The 23,126-nt window shown below is 41.7% G+C and overlaps 1 protein-coding gene across 1 annotated transcript in view; it reads right to left on the reverse strand.

The window, feature by feature from the left end:
- MMS22L (MMS22 like, DNA repair protein) overlaps positions 1–21,623 on the reverse strand; it is a 127,639-nt gene extending 106,016 nt beyond the window's left edge. Inside the window, exons 1-7 of the mRNA XM_040350133.1 lie at positions 21,266–21,623; positions 17,528–17,653; positions 16,692–16,744; positions 12,126–12,213; positions 6,363–6,540; positions 2,671–2,764; positions 644–774 (exon numbers count right to left, since the gene is read on the reverse strand). Of these exons, the coding sequence (XP_040206067.1) occupies positions 644–774; positions 2,671–2,764; positions 6,363–6,540; positions 12,126–12,213; positions 16,692–16,744; positions 17,528–17,653; positions 21,266–21,447 (852 nt within the window). The 5' untranslated portion in view covers positions 21,448–21,623. The remainder of the gene's footprint in view (positions 1–643; positions 775–2,670; positions 2,765–6,362; positions 6,541–12,125; positions 12,214–16,691; positions 16,745–17,527; positions 17,654–21,265) is intronic.
- Between the last annotated feature and the right edge of the window lie 1,503 nt (positions 21,624–23,126).

The following is a 23,126-nucleotide window of genomic DNA, read 5'->3' on the forward strand; positions in this document are numbered from 1 at the left end:
TGAACGCCATATCTGAAAAATACACCAGCGGGTAGGCATTCCAGATACGAAGCTTGACCGATGAGAGTAGCGGGGAACTCTTAATGTCAGACTCAGATTCTGAATATCAGCCAGTTGCGAGCAGTGGGTCAGTAACAGATTCTGAGGCAGTAGGGGTCCCAGCAAAGAGAATGAGGCAATCTGAGGAGCATCAGCAGACAACAGGTGCTTTTAAATCCTGTATTGCTGCCCACAAATTCAGCAGAACCTACAAAAATTTAACGCCAAATCTTTTTTTTTTTTTTTTTTTACTTACGATTTGTTACATTTAATTGTGGACCAGTTACAATTTTACGCCAGCCAATTCATTGCCACCACAAAAATATTTGCGTTGATAAGTCCCTTGTCCATGTTGCCAGAAGGCTGAACATTAGACAGCACATCCCCAGATATGGGTTTAAGTTATACAAGCTTTGTTTTACCCTCCGTTTTGAAGGGGTTATTAAGCACAATAGAGGTGCTTCGCAGGAGACTCAAACTGACACACACACACACACACACACACACACACACGTTGGAATGGATAGACCCATCTCTTTTCAACCTCTCTACTATATAACAAATAATAGTACAGTGCATCACAATAGATTATAAAATACATTACCTTAGAAAACTTGGCTGCTGCAAGGGCAATGAGACCACAAATTAGGTTTTCACAATGCTCCTCAAACAAGCTCACATTTGTCAAGTTTTTTCCAAAAAGATTTATAAACTGATGAGCATACACAATATGACCTAGAAAAGCAAAATATCTATATTAGATACACAAGTAATGAAAGCAAAGAAAACTTTGCTACCGATATACTCACGTACAATGCAATTCCAGCATAGCCGAGGGCACACCAGAGTCTATCCAAATGAAGAGAAAAGACGACTGGTGCACTGGCTGTTTTTTAAAGGCAACCATTACTTTGCCGCGCGCCCCCCCCCCTCCCCCTTTCCAAAAAAACAAAACCACACAAGCATTATATTCTATATGTACACCATCATTGGTGTATATCCTATTAATTGCCTGAAATGATTGTAAGGGAGTATAGCTTTAAGTGTATTACATGTTAGGGCAGAGTTGGGTGTATTAAAAAAAAACATGGAGTCAATATAAATTCCAATGAATAAAAGTAAGGAAAATGTTATTGAGACCATGTGGTCAGCCAGATGGAGAGATCCCAAAACAGTTCTAGATGTTCTGATGGTGTTCACATACATGCAGCTTGGAGAATGAATAAAGGACTGCCATTTATCATGGTAAATAATCTGGACAAAATAATTTCTTCATATTAAAGCTAAATTCCAGACATAAAAAACAATTTAACCTGACACTAAACAATATCCTTATTCCCAAAAAATAATCTACACAAGTAGTTCAGAATTTTACTTAGCCCAGGTTCACACTGGGCTGCGGGAGTGAAGCCGTGCGTGTTCAGCTGAACTCGCACGATTTCACTCCCGCTGGCAGTCCTGATTTCGGCCGCGATTACAGAGACATCTGTGCAGGTTTCTGCACAGTTGTCAATGTAAATTGAGGGGGTGAAATCGCAAAAAGTAGTGCAGAAACTACTTTTTGAATAAGGTGCGGCGTCGCACCGATTAGGACGGTGCCAAATCGCATGTAAAAACGCACCAGTGTGAACCAGGGCTTAAAGTGGTTCTTTAAGAAAGCCTTAATGTTTACCTCAATCCATGTATTAAGGCAAGAAAAGAAACACACCTGTGTCCAGGATCCCCCCCCCCCCCCTAATACTTACCTGAGCCCAAACTTGATCCAGTGCTGTGCACGAGAACAGCGTCTCTCTGCCTCCTCACAGGGCGGATTGATAGCAGCGATAGCCATTGGCTTCTGCAGCCGTCATTAAAATCCTATGAAGATGGAGATGGGGCAGGGCAAAGCCCCACATTGTCTACAGATTCAGGCAGTGATACACAAAAACCAGCAACCGGTTTGCTAGGGGAGGTACTCTGAACACATTTAGAACATGTTTGCTGATTTTATAAAAAAAAGTAGTTTAAAGGTTTAGAATCACTTTAAAATTGTTTACTACTGTGTTTTTCTGCCTTATAACATCCTCTATGAGCTCCCAAACCTCTCCTTGCCCACCCCCCTTCCTTGTGATTGAGCAGTGCATGCAAGTTGTGATCATGTGCACTATTCTATGCACACTACACAGTCCATAACCCAAAGTCAATATGGAACTTGAGCAAGAGGGTGGCTATGTTCCTACATACAGTGAGAACAAAATGGAGTTCAGCTTTAAAAAAAAAAAAATGTTTAAAGCAGGAACATATTATTAGGTGCAATTAAACAAAAAATTTAACTAAATATGAGCTCCACCTCAAACCAGGCATCACCTGGTCACGTACCGAGGTCACTTCCGGTTCCCTTTGGCTCACTGCAGTGTTTTATTGCGTTATTTAGGTTATATTAGGTAGGCTGGTGCATCACTTCGCTATTTATTTATTTATTTATTTATTTATTCATTCATTTTCTACTATAGTTATTTTCATTTAATAGCTATTAGCGCACTCACCCGTCTTTTTATTCCACATATGAGGATGCAGTATATAACCAACTAGACAAAACAGTAGTAAAAAAAACATCAAACTGAAATGTATTCAAATATGAAGAGAAAATACCTTGCATCTTTTCTCCTAAAATTTGTAGGATTTCTAAAATGGACCAATGAATATCCAAGTAAAGATGCAGCAGATGCCAAGAAGCAGGAAAGACCTAGCAATACATAAACACATATATAAAATAATAAAATCATTAACCACATTGCATCGTTTTTCAGAGAACAGACTACAAGCATGCCAATTGTAACTTCAGAGAAATAAAATAACCCCTTACATGTAAGCAAAGCTGGTACAATGTCTACTATTGTCAAAGGACAGGCACCCGATTTTTGTGCAGCCAGGCAGTCTGTGGATCCAAGTGCCACACTATGCACAGGGCAACAACTCATTGCAGACTCGGAGCCGGGCTTTGTTTAGCAGTCCGAATTCTTAAAAAACAGAGAATGAGACAGAAGGCTCCCTGACTTTTTCTGCCCCTTTTTTAGGCAGAGGTTGAACACCAGGACAAAGACACACGGGCTCCCCAAATGCACAGAATCCAGTTCGTGGATTATCAAGGGTACTTGAAGGTGCTTGACTTGGGTAACATTGTTAGTCTGGGCATAGTGCTGCTCTGGCAAATTCACTATACTAATTCCACTGCAAGTGGCCTCTGGTACGTTTTCTTCAGCCTAAATTGTCAACATGAGTCACACATGGCTTTATACTAAATGTAAACACAATGCTAAAAAGCATTTACTAGGCAGTCATTAGTAGCTCTCTTACATAAAGAAAAACTGGATTTTGGGTTTACCTGTAAATATTCCTCTTGGGAGTACATCATATACAGTGTACCTTTCTATTCATTAAAAAAAAAAAAGTAAATCTCTGTCCATGCATAACTTCAGGGTTTGAAGCAAGCCATTAAACAATTAAGAAAGATGGAAGTGCTCCCTGTGCTCCGATGTCCTCCAAGAAAATAACTTTACGGTTAACCAAAAATTAAATTTTCTTTATATTGTATATTATATAATAAGGATGTCCCAAAGCACTGAACATGAGGAGAGGGCAACACAGCAACAAGCCAATAGGCCCCTAAACCAGGGTTGACAAATTTGCTTGGAATCTAGGAGCCAGCTAAAAAAGTTAGGAGCCAGAAAACGCGCCCCATCCCGCCAAGCTCGCACGCAGAAGCGAATGCACACGTGAGCAGCGCCCGCATATGTAAACGGTATTCAAACCACACATGTGAGGTATCGCCGCGATCGTCAGAGCGAGAGCAATAATTCTATCCCTAGACCTCCTTTGTAACTCAAAACATGCAACCTGTAGAATTTTTTAAACGTCGCCCATGGAGATTTTAAAGGGTAAAAGTTTGTCGCCATTCCACGAGCGGGCGCAATTTTGAAGCGTGACATGTTGGGTATCAATTTACTAGGCGTAACATTATCTTTCACAATAAAAATAAAAATTGGGCTTACTTTCCTGTGGTCTTATTTTTTTATAAAAAAACAAAAAAAAAGTGTATTTTTCCCCCAAAAAAGCACGCTTGCAAGACCGCTGCGCAAATACGGTGTGACAGAAAGTATTGCAATGACCGCCAATTTTATTTTCTAGGGTGTTAGAATAAAAAAAATATATAATGTTTGAGGGTTCTAATTAGAGGGAAGGAGATGGCAGTGAAAACGGTGAAAAAACACATTAGAACTGCTGTTTTACTTGTAATGCCAATGGCCACCACAAGATGGCGCCAGGTCACAGAAGGAAGCTTGGGCCTTCACAAGGCTGCAGCCTCAATTACCGGCCGATCCTGTGCCTCCGTGCGCCCCCACCTCCCCCGTCGTGCGGTAATTCAATTGCGACCGGGCGCCCGATTTTGTCGAGCCCTGCCCTAAACAACTAATACAAAACAGGTTAGAATCTGATGCAGCAGTTTGCAAGACTTGCTGACCAAAGGTCGTGCCCTCAGAAGCTCAAACATGCACTCGGTAGAACTTCCTAAATGCTTGGACCAAAGACCAGGCAGAAACCTTACAAAAACTGAACTACCAAGGCCTAATGTCTAATAGCCCAGGATGCACCAAAAAATGTAGAACATTGGCCCTTAGAAACAAGCCGACAGATCCGTCGTTAGATGGTAGATGCGGAATCTGTGTGACCCTTACTTGGGCCCTCAGGAAGCACAAAGAAGGGAATCAGACATGAATTTATGCAGCAGTCTACGTTAGGTTAATTCCTAAAGCGGAGTTCCACCCGTTTTTTAGTTTATTAAAAGCCAACAGCTACAAAAAGCATAGCTGCGGACTTAATAAACCGACACTTAGCTGCCCCACGGTCCAGCGAAGTGGCCGCCCGGAGGCTCGCTCCTCTCCCCCTCCTCTCCTCGGCGGCGTCATGTTAACTGTGGGCACCCGCCCGTGACCGCTTACAGCTTCATGGACGGTCGCCCCCTTGCCGCTCTTCTATTGGCCAGCTGATCTTCTGGGACCGGAGTTGTGTCCCAGAAGATCGCTGGCAGGGAGGAGTCGCCGCCTGGGCAGCCGAAGAAAGGAAGCGAGACAGGAAGTCCCATGGAAAAGAGGGTACACACTCGCCTCCAAAAAATGACATGCCAAATGTCAGGGGGCGAGTAGTGCTTAAAGCGGAAGTTCCACTTTTGGGTGGAACTCCGCTTTAACTGCATGAACCACCCCCAATATGTGAAGCGTCTTGCCCCCTGGCATCTGGGGTTTAGGACAGAAATACGATAACACAAATGTGCCAATTACGATGGAATGAAGAGATCGATCGCCTTGGGTATAAGGCCAGCTGAGACCTTGTCACGGTGGAGTATCAGGAAGTAGTAGATTATGAAACTATGAGCCGAAGTAATGGCAACCAGATGAATAACCTGTGTTCGAAGGACTAACCAAAATGTCACAGATTAGTCTAAAAGGAGATATCTGCAACACAGGAAGTACCGAACTGAAGATCTATGGAGTCAACAGTCCTAACCAATGAAAGAATACATGTGTACCATTGTACAAAGGGCAAACAACTTGAAATAATATGCTTGAAATAACATGGGGTGGGGTGCTCCCCCAAAGCACCTTGTCCCCAGAACCATAGCCGGTGGTTGTGGTGGTCTACGAGCGTGGGGCTTAACGGAATCTGGAAGCCCCCCTTTAACAAGGGAGTGCCCTGATCTGGGTCCCTTCCCTATGTAAATGAGGTTTTAAAAAAAAAAAAGAACTTGTCAAAAACTGTTGTTGCATTTTTACTTTTTTTTTTTAACAACTTTTTTTGGTGAATGAGTACCCCATACTCATTCACATAGGGTGAGGGCCGGGATCTGGTGGCCCAATAGTTAAGGGGCTTCCAGATTTCAATAAGCCCCTCCCCCCACAACCACCAACCAGGGTTGAGGGGGAAGAGGACCTTGTCCCCATCAACATGGAGCCCCCCCCCCCCCCATGTTTAAGGCATGTGGCCCAGTATGGTTCAGGAGGGGGGGCTTGTCTGCCAGGCTGAATGCTTGGAGTCTGGTATGAATCATGGGGGTTCCCCTCAAGATCCATACCAGACCCAAAGGGCCGTTTTTTCTGTGATTTTTTTTAATGTCGGTAATAGCAACAGACAAAAAAAAAATGCAGTTTTTGCCTACAACGTTTCAAAATAGAGTTCTCATAGTGAATAAGCATCTCAAAAAGTTTGAGAGAGAGAGATGGAAAGAGCAGAAATGGAACAGGTTAGAAAGTACAACATGCCCCCCAATGCAAATACATTAAACAAACCTTGCCATGATGATGAATAGTCAAAGCTCCAAGAATGCTGCTTGGAAGTTCCTGTAGCGGTCCAATGTGCAGGCTCAAACAGTGCAGCTCTTCAATGAGCTTGGAGGGAAACTGAGCATCCATTTCATCATAAGGATGAGCCAAAAAATCTTCTTGCTGCTTTGCAGAATCTAAAAATCTACATAAATATATCACAAAGAAAGAAAGATGCAGTCATAAGGTCTTCATTACAATAATTTCCATAACTATTGATATATTGCCATGATTACAGGGTGGTTAAAAAAGTCAGCTTTAAAACCTGATTTTTTTGATTATCAAATTTATTTTAATAAAATGCTTTTGGAGTAAAAAAAAAAAACTAAGGATAGTTTTCTTTCTTTATTAATTTAGTTTATTTAGGATGAGGCTGTATATTCTGCAATATTTACATTTTTTGTGAACTCATTCAATGAATCCAAGCCCTGCATGCTGAAATAACATGCACTGCATTGATGCATTCACACAATTTAACAGTAACCATAAGACAAAGTTAGGGAATATGATTGAACTGTATGATTGAATCGGTTGCTGTTTTACTAACCCGATAGCTTATTATCTGAAATGGGAAACCTTAATTTTGTTTGCGAATATTAAAGATTCCAACTAACAGCAAGAATGAGTCCTTACATTTAAAATGCACCTGTCATTTTAGATCCATCGTGGCAGAGCTGGTTAGCGGGCATACACTCATCTGCTCCTGCCACATCCCTCTCCTTGTTGTATCACTGCCGCTTCACCAGCTGTCCCATTAAATAGAATAGGACTGTCTGAGTTAACAGCGGGTCAGAGGAGGAGCTGATGTGGAACAGAGATGACAGTTGCCCTTTAAAAAATTATGATTTGAATAGAGTTCATTTAAATCAAGCTTTTTTTCGAGTGATTTAAAAATTGACTTGATTCAAATCAAATCTACCCTGCACGATTATCACGAGTGGCCTAGCCAGTCTCCAGATCTCAACCCCATAGAAAACCTTTGGAGGGAGTTGAAAGTCTGTGTTGCCCAGCGATAGCCCCAAAACATCACTGCTCTAGAGGAGATCTGCATGGAGGAATGGGCCAACATACCAGCAACAGTGTGTGACAACCTTGTGAAGACTTACAGAAGACGTTTGACCTCTGTCATTGCCAACAAAGGATAAATAACAAAGTATTGAGATGAACTTTTGATATTGACCAAATACTTATTTTCCACCATAATTTGCAAATAAATTCTTTCCAAGTCAGACAATGTGATTGTCTGAATTTGTTTCCACATTTTGTCTCTCATAGTTGAGGTATACCTATGATGACAATTACAGGCTTCTCTCACCTTTTTAAGTGGGAGAACTTGCACAATTGGTGGCTGACTAAATACTGTTTTTCCCCACTGTATACTATGAAGGGTGGCAGGTACAGGCACAATTACATACATGTACGCAACGGCCTTTAGGCCAGGTTTGGGGTGTGCATGCACGCGTCCCCTGCTGTCATTGGCTACAGCATAAAAGTTTGTCGGCAGGTTTCAGCCAATGATTTTGGCAGCAAACTGCTGATTGGCTGGAGCCAATCACAGCATAGTCCTGAGTCTTGTTTGGAAACAGACACAGGATCTCTATGTTCTCTTCTTTCAGAATCCTTTTCAGTTCAGGAAGAAAAGAAAGCAATACCACTGAGTTAAAGCAGCACATCTACACTTGCACACACTTGATAGGCAGATTTAGCCATTTGCTTGCCCTGTCACCTAGCGAGTGCCATTTGTACAGTATTAGTGTCACCACCATTGCTAGTATAGTATCTGTACGGATCAGCATCTTGATCACAAAAAGGAACTATAATAGTGTTCGTATGGTGTCCTCAAAAAACACAGCATCAGCTTCAATCATTGCCAGTACTTGCATTTAAACCCCCACAAGTTCAGCATCGTATAATTTTTCTGATCACTGCCCCCTCTGGTACATTGTCCACAAGCAAGATCAGGCCTGATCTCTGCTTGCACCAGCTGTTAATTTTATTCCTAGCACACAAGCAGTCCCCGATTGCTAGCCAGCTCTTTTTCCCATAGTTGCTACTAAGGTACCTGTAAACGTAGTGCCCAAAATGACCCAAAAAAATACGTTAGCAAGGAGGCCTTCAGAATTCTAAGCATTGTCAGATGAGAGCTAAGGGGGAAGCCTCACTGTCAGACTCAGAATATGAACCTGTAGAAAGCAGTGTCACCCTGACAGCTAGCTCAGATGACAGAAAAGTTCATTGCTAAAACCAGGTGTATCTGACCTCATGATGCTGAAGTGCTAGAAACCGATTATTATTCTCATATTCAGCAGGGTGCAAGTACAACTGCACTACCTTTTGGCGATCTGGCAAGCACTAGCGGCCTTGTACACCAGTGCTGCAGTATTTCATGGTGGAGTAGCTATCACCAGGCAGAGCAGTACAAGCTGGTGAGGTGGCTAGCACTTGTAGCGTTATGCCCGTAGAGCCCATAGTAGCCTCCCAGAGGTGCTTGCCCCAGATTCAGCAGCAATTGTTATCCCCCATTCACAGCTCAGTCAGGGTTCAGGTGGAAACAGCTTTGCAGGAACACCAATCAGCTGCAGCACTGAACTGGTATACTGACAGCACCAGGGTGTTGCTCTCAGAATTCATAAGTCAGTGCCTGCAGCGCTGCAGATGGAGATCTCTCCATTTGTAGTAAAAATAGAAAAAGGGGGAGAGGGGCACTTACTCCCAGCGGGTAGTAGCTCCTATGCTCCGGCATATATTTTTTTCACTTTTGTATGGCAGGGGTTTCTTTATTCACGATTGATGTGAATGGGAGGAATCTGTGTAGCAGATACTCCTAATTCTGGCCATACACGTAATGTTTTTAGAGGCCCTAAAATGCCAGGACAGTTCGATCACCTCCCAAATGACCCCTTATTGTAAAGTAGACACCCCAAGGTATTTGCAGAGAGGCATGTTGAGTCTTTGGAAGATCTTATTGTTTACACAAGTTTTTGAAAAACAACAATATTTTTTTTTTTTTTATTATTACACAAAAAGTTGTCACTTTTCTGCTACTTCTTCCGAGTTTAGGGATACTGCATGTGTGAAACCTTATAGGAGCCTAGCCATGTATGGGGGCAATAAATCCAATGACCAACTTCAGGCTTTCAAAAGGCAGCAACTTGCCAATTTTATTTCCCAACTACCTATCAAAGTTTGAGGCCCTAAAATGGCAGGAGAATACAAACACCCCCAAATGACCCCTTTTTTGGAAAGAAGACATTTCAAAGTAATTTCTAAGAGACATGGTGAGTATTTTGTATATATATATTTTTTTTTTAGTGTACCATTTTTTTTTCCTAAAAAAATTGATATAATGTATATGACAAACCCTCTCTTTATGGTCCTCTTTAACCGCTTAAGACACAGACCATTATGCAGGTAAAAGACCTGGCCCCTTTTTGTGATTCAGCACTGCGTCGATTTAACCGACAATTGCGCGGTCGTGAAACGTGGCTCCGAAACAAAATTGGCGTCCTTTTTTTCCCCACAAATAGAGCTTTCTTTTGGTGGTATTTGTCACCTCGGCAGTTAATTTTTTGCGCTATAAACAAGCGACAATTTTGAAAAAAAAAATGCAATATTTTTGCTATAATAAATATCCCCCAAAAAAGATAAAAAATGTATTTTTTTTTTAACCAAAAATATCGCAATAAGGCGTCCTTTTATTAAAGTGCGGTAAAATACCGCTATTCAGTTCTAAGGCATTCTCAGGGGAGATCGCTCTCCTCCGAGTGCCTGTTTTTGAAACTCTGTAGATCGGTTCTCACATTGATATGAGGAGCGATCTACAAACGACTGGAAACTCCTGCTTAACGGCTTCTCTTACTGTAATGTAGCGGGATTACAGTATGAGGAAGTGAAAAAAACAAAAGTTGAACATGAATCAGCACACATTATACACCACATATTAATACAATAATAAAGTTACATTCCCACCAAACAATATACATTAACCTAATTATTAAACATTGTTTTTAGCAATATTTAAAGCTCATAGATTGTGCCTATTGAATTGTGAATGGTGTATAGTAAATGAATGGAATCCCACATATGTAATGCAGCTATACACTATTCATATAAATGAAAAATACATTTATAAATCATTAAAATATTTTTTTTTAATAAAGTATACAAATATAAACCCTGTATAACTGTAATAGAACATTCCATGTGTAAAACCGTATTTTAGGGTTTACAATTTTTTTTAACCAATTAAAAATTAAATAAAAATGACTTTAATAGCATTTTAATGCAGGTAGATTAATATTTGTGTGTGTTTATATATGTGTGTGCGTACACACACACACACACACACACACACACACACACACACACACACACATATATATAATATATATATATATATATATATACACACACACATACACATATATATATATATATAGTGTATATATATATATATATATACACACACATAGATACATATACACACACACACACACTATAAATTCTTAACCTGCTTATTTTGGGGTGTGTAATGGTGGAGAAGATGTGATCTGACTGTATGGCTGCTTGTGTGTGAAGGATGAAAGTCAAAAGTCTTCCTCCACAATACTGTCAGCCTCGGCTTCTCTCTCTGATTCTCCACCTCTGAGATGGTGAATCAGAAAGTGAGAATTCTGTCACAGATCGCCAGTAAGGTGCGGAGATCGCACCTTCATAAACTGGCCGTTTCTGTGACAGTCAGTTACAGATTCTCACTGTGCTGAGATGATCAGTGGAGAACATGTTCATAAACTGCTGATCTCACTTTCATAAAAGGACACCAATGCGTTTATTGATTGGTTTGCGCAAAAGTTAGAGCGTTTACAAAATAGGGGATAGTTTTATGGCATTTTTATAAATTATTTTATTTTTTTACTAATAAAGGCGGCGATCAGCGATTTTTTTCGTGACTGCGACATTATGGCGGACACATCGGACACTATTTTGGGACCATTGTCATTTTTACAGCGAACAGTGCTATAAAAATGCACGGATTATTGTAAAAATGACACTGGCAGTGAAGGGGTTAAACAGGAGGGGGCGCTGTAGGGGTTAAGTGTGCCCTAAGGGAGTGTTCTTACTGAGGGGGGGGGGGGGGGGGGGCCTGGGTGAGTGACGTCACTGATCGTCTGTTCCCTAACACAGGGAACAGACGATCAGTGACAGCCACACTAGGAAGCACGGGGAGAGGTTTGTTTACACTTACCTCTCCCCGTTCTTCCTCTCTGTGACCCGCTGTTCCCGCGAGGACGGTCACTGAGAAGAGGACCGGGTCGCGAGCGCGCCGCACGACCCACGGCTGGGCTCGTAAAGGGGACGTACATGTACGCCCTTGTGCCCAGCCGTGCCATTTTGTCGACGTATATCGTCGTGCGGTGGTCTTCAAGTGGTTAAGGGGGTCAATTGACACAGAGTAGAGAGAACAAGTATGCTGTTAAAGAGTAAGGACTTTCCTTGCTTTCTAGAACTAGTATGCCAATACTGAGGTATATAGGTTATTGGATCACCAAGGCCGTCAGGAATCTAGCTTTTTTTCCAGCAGGAAAGGTCAGCAATGGAATTCTTTATATTTTTTTCTCTGCACCGATTCCTTCAAAGTGATTTTGTGCTGTAGTGCGAATTAGAATTTAGTAATAAATAAATCTTACCAAGTAGTTACACAACTTAAAACATAGTGGACCATGCACTAACCTGTATATAAAAATCTTCACATAATGCAAAAATTTCCCACATTGACTTCGGATTTCCTCTGCTTCATAGTGCACATTACTTGCTTGCCCTGAAGAGAAACCCATAGATATGAAACCAAAACATTATTATGGTACCACCTGTGAAGTAAAGCCATTTATGTCCTTCCCACACATCTGCAAAAGGCTTCATGCTATGGAAGGGGTTACCATTCATAAAACCAAAACATTTCCCTATTTTGAACAGCAGTATGGTACAGCTAAAGCCCCTGTGTGTGATTAGAGTGATTATTCTTCACTTCTTGTACTAATAAAAGAAAGGAGCAAGTAGAATGCTCTCGAAAGAGAGGAATTTCCAAACCAACAGCTAACAATATCCCAGTAGGTCAAATGCTTATCACATAGCATACATTTCATTTGCAAGCCCTTTTACGCTTTTTTTTAATATTAGATATTTATATCATTTTCCATGACAATTAGATACAGTTAGAGCATATCTAAAGCCAAAAGGTAGATTTTGCTTTTCTTCCTGTTCCGAAAGTTCCTGTTCTGTAAGCTCAGCAGAAAGTGAGGATTGAGTTCCAATGTTGGAAATCCCTTCTTAGTCAGTTGTCATGGGAAAAAAGTGTCTACATTGGAAGTTTTCCCCTCTATTCCTGCTCTGGGGCAACTCTAAATGTTTGCTTTATCCTCACTTTCTATCCTAGAGTGGTTGGTAATTAGAAAGTTAAAGAGAAAAGCTTCCTAACAGGGACATAGACAGCCATATAAACCTGTTCTAACCCCTTGCTATTGCCGCGTACAAACGCTTGGAATTTCTAACAACAAATGTTCGATGGGAGCTTTTGGTAGGAAATTCTGACCGTGTGTAGGCCCCATCGGACATTTTCTGTCGGAATTTCCGACAACAAAAATTTGAGCGCTGGTTCTCAAATTTTCCCAACAAAATCCATTCTCATAAATTCTGATCGTGTATGGACAATTCCGACGCACAAAATTCCACGCATGTCCTGAATCAAGTACGAGACAGAAGCGTTCGGTCTGGTAAAACTAGCGTTCGTAATGGAGATAGCACATTCATCACGCTGTAACGGACTGAAAAGCACGAGGCTGAAAAGCGCAAATCGTCTCTCACCAAACTTTTAATAACACGACTGGTATCAAAATTCCCTTTTCTAGTGACGTTGTACGTGACCTCGTTCTTGACGTTTGGAATTTCCGACAACATTTGTGTGACCGTTTGTGTATGCAAAACAAGTTTGAGCGAACATCCGTCGGAAAAAAAATCCATGGTTTTGTCGTCGGAATGGCTGATCGTCTGTACGCGGCATAAGTCTAAATCTAGGTTCACCTTCAGTATTTAATATTGTGATGACAGAAATATGGGACCCGCAGCAGTTCCTGCTTTCCTAAACTCTGTCTGGATAGATCTGGCCTCCAGTCATAGACCCACAACAAGTAATTCTCTATCTTTCATTTGCTGCATACTTATTCTGCATCAAATGTTCAAGCCAGAGATAGCCAGGCAGCTAGCATTTTTAGAAGGAGGCTGGCAATGGCAGACCTGTAGAGATGCATGCTACAAACACAGATGCATGCTGCTTAGAGTGTTTTTCAGAGTAAACATTAATTTTTGTTTAAAACAAATTAAAAGTGATTGAAAACCTTTTTTTGGTTTATTAATTTAAATAATGTCTCACTTTTCTGCTCTATTACATGGAGCAGCATTGAGCCTGCTCTTCTGGGGTCCCCTGCCGGGACTCCTGGCTCCTCCTCTTCAGCGAATGCCCCCATAGGAAGCTGCACAAGTGTCCCCAGTCACGAGCTGCGCTGCCTGCGTCTAGAAACAAACAGCACTGTTTAGCCCCACCCCCAAATTTGACCGATGGCAGCGGGAGCCAATGGTTCCCGCTGCCATTATTCTGCCTTATGAGGAGGGAGAGAGAGAGCTCAGGTAAGTACAGTAAAAGTGGGGGGATCCTGTAGCACAAAAAAAAAAAAAAAGTTTACCTTAATGCATCTTTTCATCTATTAAATCTTCTGCCCTTGTTGTTTTAAGTTTGGATAGTAAAATATATTTTTTTTCTGCCAGTAAATACCTTATACAGCTCACTTCCTGGTTCTTGTCTGGTCATTAGCCTTGGCCAAAGATGGCAAACATTGGCACCCCAGATGTTTTAGAACTACATTTCCACGATGCTCAACTACACTGCAGAGTGCATGAGCATCATGGGATATGTAGTTCTAAAACACCTGGGGTGCCAAGGTTCGCCATCACTGGCCTAGGCTAATGACCAGACAAGAACCAGGAAGTGGGCTGTATAAGGTATTTACTGGCAGAAAAAGAAAATGTTTTACTATCCAAACTTAAAACAAGGGCAGAAGTTTTAATAGATAAAAAAAAATTAATGAAGTTCTGCTTGAATTATTCACTGGCCTAGGCTTATGACATCATGCTCTCTCTCACTCTGAGAGTTTGCCAGGGAGGGGGGGAAGAGTCCTAAGAGGGACATTGAGAGCTGCAGGGCTGTAGGTGTGCTTCTGTGTAAATCCAGGAAGTGAAATGGCAGCAGCTTCAGCTGCCCACAGTTAAAATGGTTGCAGCCAGACTTAGGGGAGGGAGATTTCTGCAGCATATTTGGCAAGTACAGAATCGCAGTATATATGAAATATATGAGGAGTGGTTGGAGGGAAGCTTTAGAATGGCAAAGATGTTTTTATTACAAATTATGTGAGCAGACTGCAGTTCCTCTTTAAAGGGGTTGTAAAGGTACAATTTTTTTTCCTAAATAGCTTCCTTTACCTTAGTGTAGTCCTCCTTCACTTACCTCATCCTTCCATTTTGCTTTTAAACCAGGGATCGACAAATCCCGGGCGCCAGGTCGCCATGGCGACTAGAAATAGGGTCCTGGCGACTTGAATTGGAAGGGGGGCAAAAAAAGCTGGGGCCATCTGGTGGTGAGCCGTTGGTATTACAAGTTATTACCACCAGATGTGAGCTGGCGCCATCTGGTGGTGGCCGTTGGTATTACAAGTTAAGCATTACAAGTTAAAGAGGAGTTCCACCCAAATTTGGAACTTCCTCTTAACCCACTCCTCTCCCCCTTACATGCCACATTTGGCATGTAATTTTTTTGGGGGGGGAGTGGGGGCTTCAGCACGAGTGGGACTTCCTGTCCCACTTCCTCCTTCCTGTAGGCGACTAAGCTTAGTCGCCTTCAGGAAGTGGCTGCTGTTGGCGATCGCCTAGGACACGTCACAGGTCCTAGGCGATCTCCTGGCCAATGCCGCGCCGCTCGCGCATGCGCAGTGGGTGCCCGGCCGTGAAGCCGAAAGCTGTCACGGCCGGGTGCCCACACTGAAGATGAAGACGCCGGCCGGGGAGGGGGGGAGAGGAGCGGAGCCCCGGCCGGCGCGTCGCTGGAGCGCTGGAGCAGGTAAGTGCCTGTTTATTAAAAGCCAGCAGCTACACTTTTTGTTGCTGCTGACTTTTAATAAACACACAAATGGCTGGAACTCCCCTTTAAACAGCAATTCTAATGTTGTTTTTCACTATTTTCACTGCCATGTTCTTCCGTCTAATTAGAACCCCCAAACATTATATATTTTTTTTATCCTAACACCCTAGAGAATTAAATGGCGATCGTTGCAATACTTTCTGTCACGCCGTATTTGCGCAGCGGTCTTACAAGCGCACTTTTTTTGTGAAAAAATGACACTTTTTTAAATTAAAAAATAAGACAACAGTAAAGTTATCCCCCTTTTTTTTTTATATTATGAAAGATAATGTTATGCCGAGTAAATTCATACCCAACATGTCACGCTTCAAAATTGCGTCCGCTCGTGGAATGCCGACAAACTTTTACCCTTTAAAATCTTCATAGGCGACGTTTAAAAAAATCTACAGGTTGCATGTTTTGAGTTACAGAGGAGGTCTAGGGCTAGAATTATTGCTCTCGCTCTACCAATCGCGGCGATACCTCACATGTGGTTTGGACACCGTTTACATATGCGGGCGCTGCTCACGTATGTGTTCGCTTCTGCGCGCAAGCTCGTCGGGACGGGGCGCGTTTTCTGGCTCCTAACTTTTTTACCTGGCTCCTAGATTCCAAGCAAATTTGTCAACCCCTGTTTTAAACGTCCTTATTTCGTCTGAGAAAACCTCACTTCCTGTTCTTCTGTCTGTAACTCCACACAGTAATGCAAGGCTTTATGACTCTCCTGTAGTCCAAGGGAGGGGGCGAGCACGACACTCCACACCAGGGAGAAAGCCTCAAATTACTGTGTGGAGTTACAGACAGAAAAACAGGAAGTGAGGATTTCTCAGAAGAAATAAGGACATGTAAAAGCAAAATGGAAGGATGAGGTAAGTGAATGAGGACTGCACTAAGGTAAAGGAAGCTATTTAGGAAAAAACATTTTTACCTTTACAACCCCTTTAAGCCTTTTAGAACCACTAATATACAAACATAAGGAATGGCATTCATCACACGTTTCTTTCAGATCACTTCAGTGTCATATTTCAATCAAGGGTTTAAACATGTTTACACACTGAGGACTAAAGTCTTACCAAAGTCAAAGGAGAGCGGCTGATTTAGGTTCTCAAGAGCATTTACTTTTTGCCTTAAAAAAAAAAAATGAAAAAAAAAAAAAAAGAATGTTGTTAGGAACATAGGACTGCACAAAGCAAAGATTAAACCGATATTAAAACACTCAGTATTGTTTATTTTTACATGGTGAGCACATTAAAACAAACATTCCCCAGTGAACTATTTGTTAAAATTCTGACCCAAGCAATTGGAGTTTGCAACTTTCAAGGCTGCTGGTTCCTGCTCTCCTATGGCTGCTTGCTAAACTTGCAGTATACAGAGGAAGGAACAGTGGGCAGTGCAGTCAGTCTGCTATAATAGAGAGGGGGGGGGGGGCGACTGGAGCAGCGGAGAGGCCTTACCACCACGGGTTTAGGGGCTGTATGTTTCCATTGATGCACACAGTGTAGGGAGACATCTCTAGTCCCTGCCTGCAAGGGGGGCTCCATAAGATGGAGCGAGAGACAGAAGCCACCCTGAAAACGGGAAACCTAGGGCAGCAGTCTTGGCATCAGTTTAAACTGGAACATAGGCAAGGATTAAATGATGAAGAAACTGCATACTCCGTAAGTGGTGGAATCAGCACTTACATTTACTATACAAAGTTTAAATAACCACATGTTTACACTGTTAGGTATACAAACACAAATAAAAAACACCACAACAAACATACAGATTAATAAAAATAGTTCCAATTACAGTTGCACGATTCTGGCTAAAACTAGAATGACAATTTTTTTGCTTAGACTACAGAGAATGATTCTAGCGGCGTAACATTGTGAATTGATCAATAATTTGATTGCAAACCAAACCTCACCTGAGTAATCCAAACATAAGTTCCGTTGACTCCACAAGAGCAGTTTCAGTTACCCATTGGAAGCCAAAGATCTCTATGGTGTCCGTTTCATAATCCGTTGGCGAAGGATCAAGCTTCAGCAAAAGCCTGCAAAAAATAGATTTCTTCACGTTAAGGAGATCACTGTGTTTCAATCTACAAAGTAGTACAATATCTTAACGGCATAAAGGTCTAAATGTCTTGAATATTTTTTTAAATAAAACAATCCCTGGGCATGTAAAGGCAAAACCTCTCTTTTACCATTTCAAATACAGTGTTAGAAGGTTAGACCCCCTGCCAAGTTTTTTTTTTGTATTCATTCTATTTGTACTGCCGATTATTGGGTTGTCACTGGAATATTAACCACTTAAGTGCGTTTTCTCCTTAATTTCCCTTGAGTAACAGAACACTTTAACCACTTCAGCCCCGGAAGAATTGGCTGCTCATTGGCTGACCAGAGCATTTTTGCGCTTCGGCACTGCGTCGCTTTAACTGACAATTGCGCGGTCATGCGACGCTGTACTTAAAATATACATCCTTTTTTTTCTCACAAATAGAGCTTTCCTTTGGTGGTATTTGATCACCCCTTGTTTTTTTTTTACGATATAAACAAAAAAAAGTGACAATTTTGAAAAAAATAAATAAAACACAATATTTTGTACTTTTTGCTGTAACAAATAACCCTTGGTTGTAAAATGATATCATTGAGAAAAAATATCATACCTTAAATGACAACCTCCATATTTACAACTCTAAATGGTCGAATTGGAACGTACCATAATACTCTTCTCCTCTCCCTTCCCCTTTTCTTTACCATCACTACCCATACCACTTAAGATAATACTAGATTGCAATACATTTAAATACTGCTACCTGTTTATTATTACCTTTACTGTAGTATAACGATGATTACTTTGACTGAATGATATACTATGTACTATTCTACTGACTTTCTATTATTGATTACATTGTCATTATATTTGTGCAACCTTTCATTATTACAATAAAAGTTTGTAAACAAAAAAATAAAATGATAGGAGGGATATAAAGTATGTGATTTTTATTTATTTTTTTAATCCTACTTACCTCAGCGGATACAGCATTAGTATAATGCTGCATTGTTCCCCCGCCGGCTAAAAGGCAGAGAACCGAGTGGTCAAACACCTCTGATTGCTCAGTTCTCAGAGAGCTAATGACTGTCAATCACCGGCTCTCTGCTCTGCCCCCCCCCCCTTAGTGCTGGGCTGTGGAGGGGTGGGAGTGACGCGGCTTGCTTAGAGGCTGAGCCTGGTGCCGGTCCACGCATGTGGGTGGATCCTGACTATATTGTTGCAATCTTGCCCAAGCCTGGACTGGCTCTGTGACATCAGACAACAGCAGGCTTTAGCTGTCTGCTAAAAACAGGTCACAGGAGCACAGGATGAAGTGCACTCCTGTGATCTACAGCCAAACAAGCTTTGGCTGTACTTCTTTAATTCTGCTTTAAAGTGGTTCTAAACCCACAACAGTAAAATCAGTCTGTATATGCAATAAAGCAGGGGTCTCAAACTAGCGGCCCTCCAGCTGTTGCGAAACTACAAGTCCCATAAGGCATTGAAAGGCTGACAGTTACATGCATGACTCCCACAGGCAAAAGCATAATGGGACTTCCGCAACAGCTGGAGGGCTGCCAGTTTGAGACCCCTGCAGTAAAGCATACTTGTTATACTCACTGTGGAATCTAAGGGGGTTAATCCTCCACATTGTGTAAAAAAAGCTGCTTGATCCTGTATGCACAGATCCTCCCCTTCTTCCACTGACTCCAGAACAAGTCCAGATTAGACAGTTACTGGAGTCACTCTGCACATGCTCAGTTTGGTGTGTATTGCTAAAAGTGTTTTTTTTTTTTTTTCTTGGGAGGGTGCATGTGATCAGCACAGGGCTAAGCAGCACTGTACAGACAGATGGTCAGTGGTACTGTTAGACAGCCAGTGCAGTATGAAAACTCCTCCTACAAGCTTTAACCAGACACTGATAGAAGTTACAAGTCTGCTCTACTTTCTGATGAGAAAAAGTATTTAGCAGATTTTATACACACACACACATTTTTTATATATATATATATATATATATATATATATATATATATATATATATATACACACACATACACATATATATATATATATATATATATATATATATACACATACACACATATATATATACACATATATATATATATATATATATATATATATACACATACACACATATATATATACACATACACATATATATATATATATATATATATATATATATATATATATATATATATACATACATACATACATACATACACACACACACACACACACACACAATAAAACCTTGGTTTGAGAGCTTTTTGTAAGACAAGCAAAATGTTTTAATACATTTTGCCTTGATATACAAGCGATGTCTTGATATACAAGTAGCGTCATGTCACAACTGAGTATAAAAGAGAAGAGAAGAGCCTCCAAGTGTAGCAATATGGTTACATTTAATGAAGGTACAACATTTAGCAACTTGTTGCTACACTTAGAGGTTCCTCTCTTCTATTTTATACCCTGTAACAAAAATGCTTTGATATACAAGTGCTTTGGATTACAAGCATGTTTCTGGAACGAATTTTACTCGCAAACCAAGGTTTTACTGTACATTGATTATATATATATATTTTTTTTTTTTTACACATACACACGATTGCATTTCCATGTTCTATGTACTTGAGGAGACCTGATATAGTGAATGCAGGGTCCTGGGGTTAGGAACACTTTAAGGCTCTCAGCAGTGCCTAAGCCCCCGTTCACATTGATTGCAGATCTGAAATCGCACAATTTCAAAGCCGCATTTCAGTGCAAACTTTAGGTGCGACTTGAAAGACATCTGTGCGGCGTCATACACCTGAAATCGGCAAAAGTAGTGCAGGAACTACTTTTTCAAATCGGTGCAGAACCACAATGTCGTCACCACAGCGATTTGAACAATGCGATTGCTGGTGTTCTATTGAAAAGTGCATCCGGCGGATAATACCTCGGACAATCTGTGCATGCGCAGGACACAACGGCACTCCAGACGATAGGTTGATCAGCTGGCGTGATGTGAACACCACGCAGATCGTCGGAGGTATTATCCGACGATCTGCAAAGGGAGAATGTAAATCGTCAGATTCTGGCTGCCTCTCTGCTCATGTGGGAGAATTTATTGATCACGACAGGCAGATTTCAATGTGTTGCACGATTACATTCTGCCTTTGCAGATCATTGGATAATGTCTCCGACGATCTGCGCATGCACAGTGTTGACGTCACGCCAGCTGATCAACTGGAGTGCTATTGCGTCCTGTGAATGCACAGATCGTCTGAGGTAGTATCCAATGGGGATGCACTATTCGATAGGACCTCAGCTATAGGCTGCGACTTGTCATGCAATGTGACCTGTCAAATCGCATGACAAGTCACTCCAATGTGAAGGGGGGCTAAAACTGGAGAGCAACTGAGCATGTGCAGAGCAGGGTGAGACAGTGTATTATGGATTGTAGACACTTATTTGTAGAATGGATTCCATAGCTATACTGCAATCCTGAAGTGATCTGGCAGGACTTTCTGACTAAAGTCTAACTTTAATGAAGGCATGTCCTTCACCTGACTCTACAGACACTGTGCTTCCTTCCCTCTTAGTGTGAGCCATGCCTCACCTCTTCAGAGAGCCGCTGGTCACATAGGAATCAAAGGGGAAGCTCTTCCCGCCATCTCTAGCCCCGTCCTGAGCACATGAGAAGCGCGGTGGTGTGCAGTGCTGGCTTCCCCCCAGCTCCGGGTTCTCGGAGAAGTACGGGGAGAATGGGGGAGTGAGCGAGCCGGAAAACTCTTCACTCATATTGCTTGTTTTCCCATACACTGCCTTCCAGGCCAGGACAATCCTTCATTCGGCTCCTAGCACCTCCTGCGGCATCACACCGCCTACAGCCAATCAGAAGCCGCGCTTCCGACACTAGCGCGCTCACTGATTGGAGCACAATGCCGTGCGGGAAATATCAATGTATCTGCGGACTTTCTAACACTGAAGTCGAGTGTCCAATGAGCTTTGGGCTAGAAGTAAGGGGGCGGGTTATCCGGACAGCTTAGAACCTATCACCAGCATTTCCCCACAGGCCATGTGATGCGCACAGGAACAAGCTATCAGGGTGTTGTGTGTGTGTGTTCTTAGCAGATAATAGCTTAGCAAGCATTGCTATGAAATTGAAAGTTGTTGTTTTTTTTTATTAATCTTTCAGGGATAGAACTTCTTTGAGCTTTTTATTGGTGTTTGTGTCCGCTCTAGTTAGCTTTCTCCAGACTTCCTGTTTTGGTGTCGCAGACAAAAGTTAACCACTTAAGCCCCGGACCATTTTGCTGGCCAAAGTCCAGCGCATGTTTTGCGATTCGGCACTGCGTAGCTTTAACTGACAATTGCGCAGTCGTGCGACGTGGCTCCCAAACAAAATTGACGTCCCTTTTTCCCACAAATAGAGCTTTCTTTTGGTGGTATTTGATCACCTCTACGGTTTTTATTTTTTTGCGCTATAAACAAAAATAGTGACAATTTTGAAAAAAATGCAATATTTTTTACTTTTTGCTATAATAAATATCCCCAAAAAATCTATAAAAAAAATACATTTTTCCTCAGTTTAGGCCGATACGTATTCTTCTACATATTTTTGGTACAAAAAATCGCAATAAGTGTATATTGATTGGTTTGCGCAAAAGTTATAGCGTCTACAAAATAGGGGATAGTTTTATTGCATTTTATTTTTTTTACTAGTAATGGCAGCGATCAGCGATTTTTATGGTGCCTGCAACTTTATGGCGGACACTTTTGACACATTTTTGGGACCATTGTCATTTTTTACAGCGATCAGTGCTATAAAAATGCACTGGTTACTGTGAAAATGACACTGGCAGTGAAGGGGTTAACCACTAGGTGGCGCTGAAGGGGTTAAGTGTGTCCTAGGGAGTGATTCTTACTGTTAGGGGGTGTGGCTACGAGTGACACATCACTGATCGCTGTTCCCGATGAGAGGGAACAGACAATCAGTGACAATATCACTAGGCAGAACAGGGAGATGCTTGTTTACACTTACCTCTCCCCGTTCTGCAGCTCTGTGACTCGATCACGGGACACTGGCGGACATCGAGTCCGTGGGCACGGTCAAGGAGCTTGCGCCATTCTGCTGACGTAAATGTACAGGAGCCGGTCGGGAACTGGTTAAAGTGAGTTACAAACAGAAGAACAGGAAGTGAGCATTTCTCAGAAGAAATAAGGACATTTAAAAGCAAAATAGAAGGATGAGGTAAGTAAAGGACGACTGCACTAAGGTAAAGGAAGCTATTTAGAAGAAAAAAATTGTACCTTAACAAACCCTTTAACCACTTAACCCCCGGACCATATTGCTGCCCAAAGGACAGAGCACTTTTTGCGATTCGGGACTGCGTCGCTTTAACAGACAATTGCGCGGTCGTGCGACGTGGCTCCCAAACAAAATTGGCGTCCTTTTTTTCCCACAAATAGAGCTTTCT

The sequence above is a fragment of the Rana temporaria genome, chromosome 4 (assembly GCF_905171775.1).
Source record: "Rana temporaria chromosome 4, aRanTem1.1, whole genome shotgun sequence".
Lineage (NCBI taxonomy): Eukaryota > Metazoa > Chordata > Amphibia > Anura > Ranidae > Rana > Rana temporaria.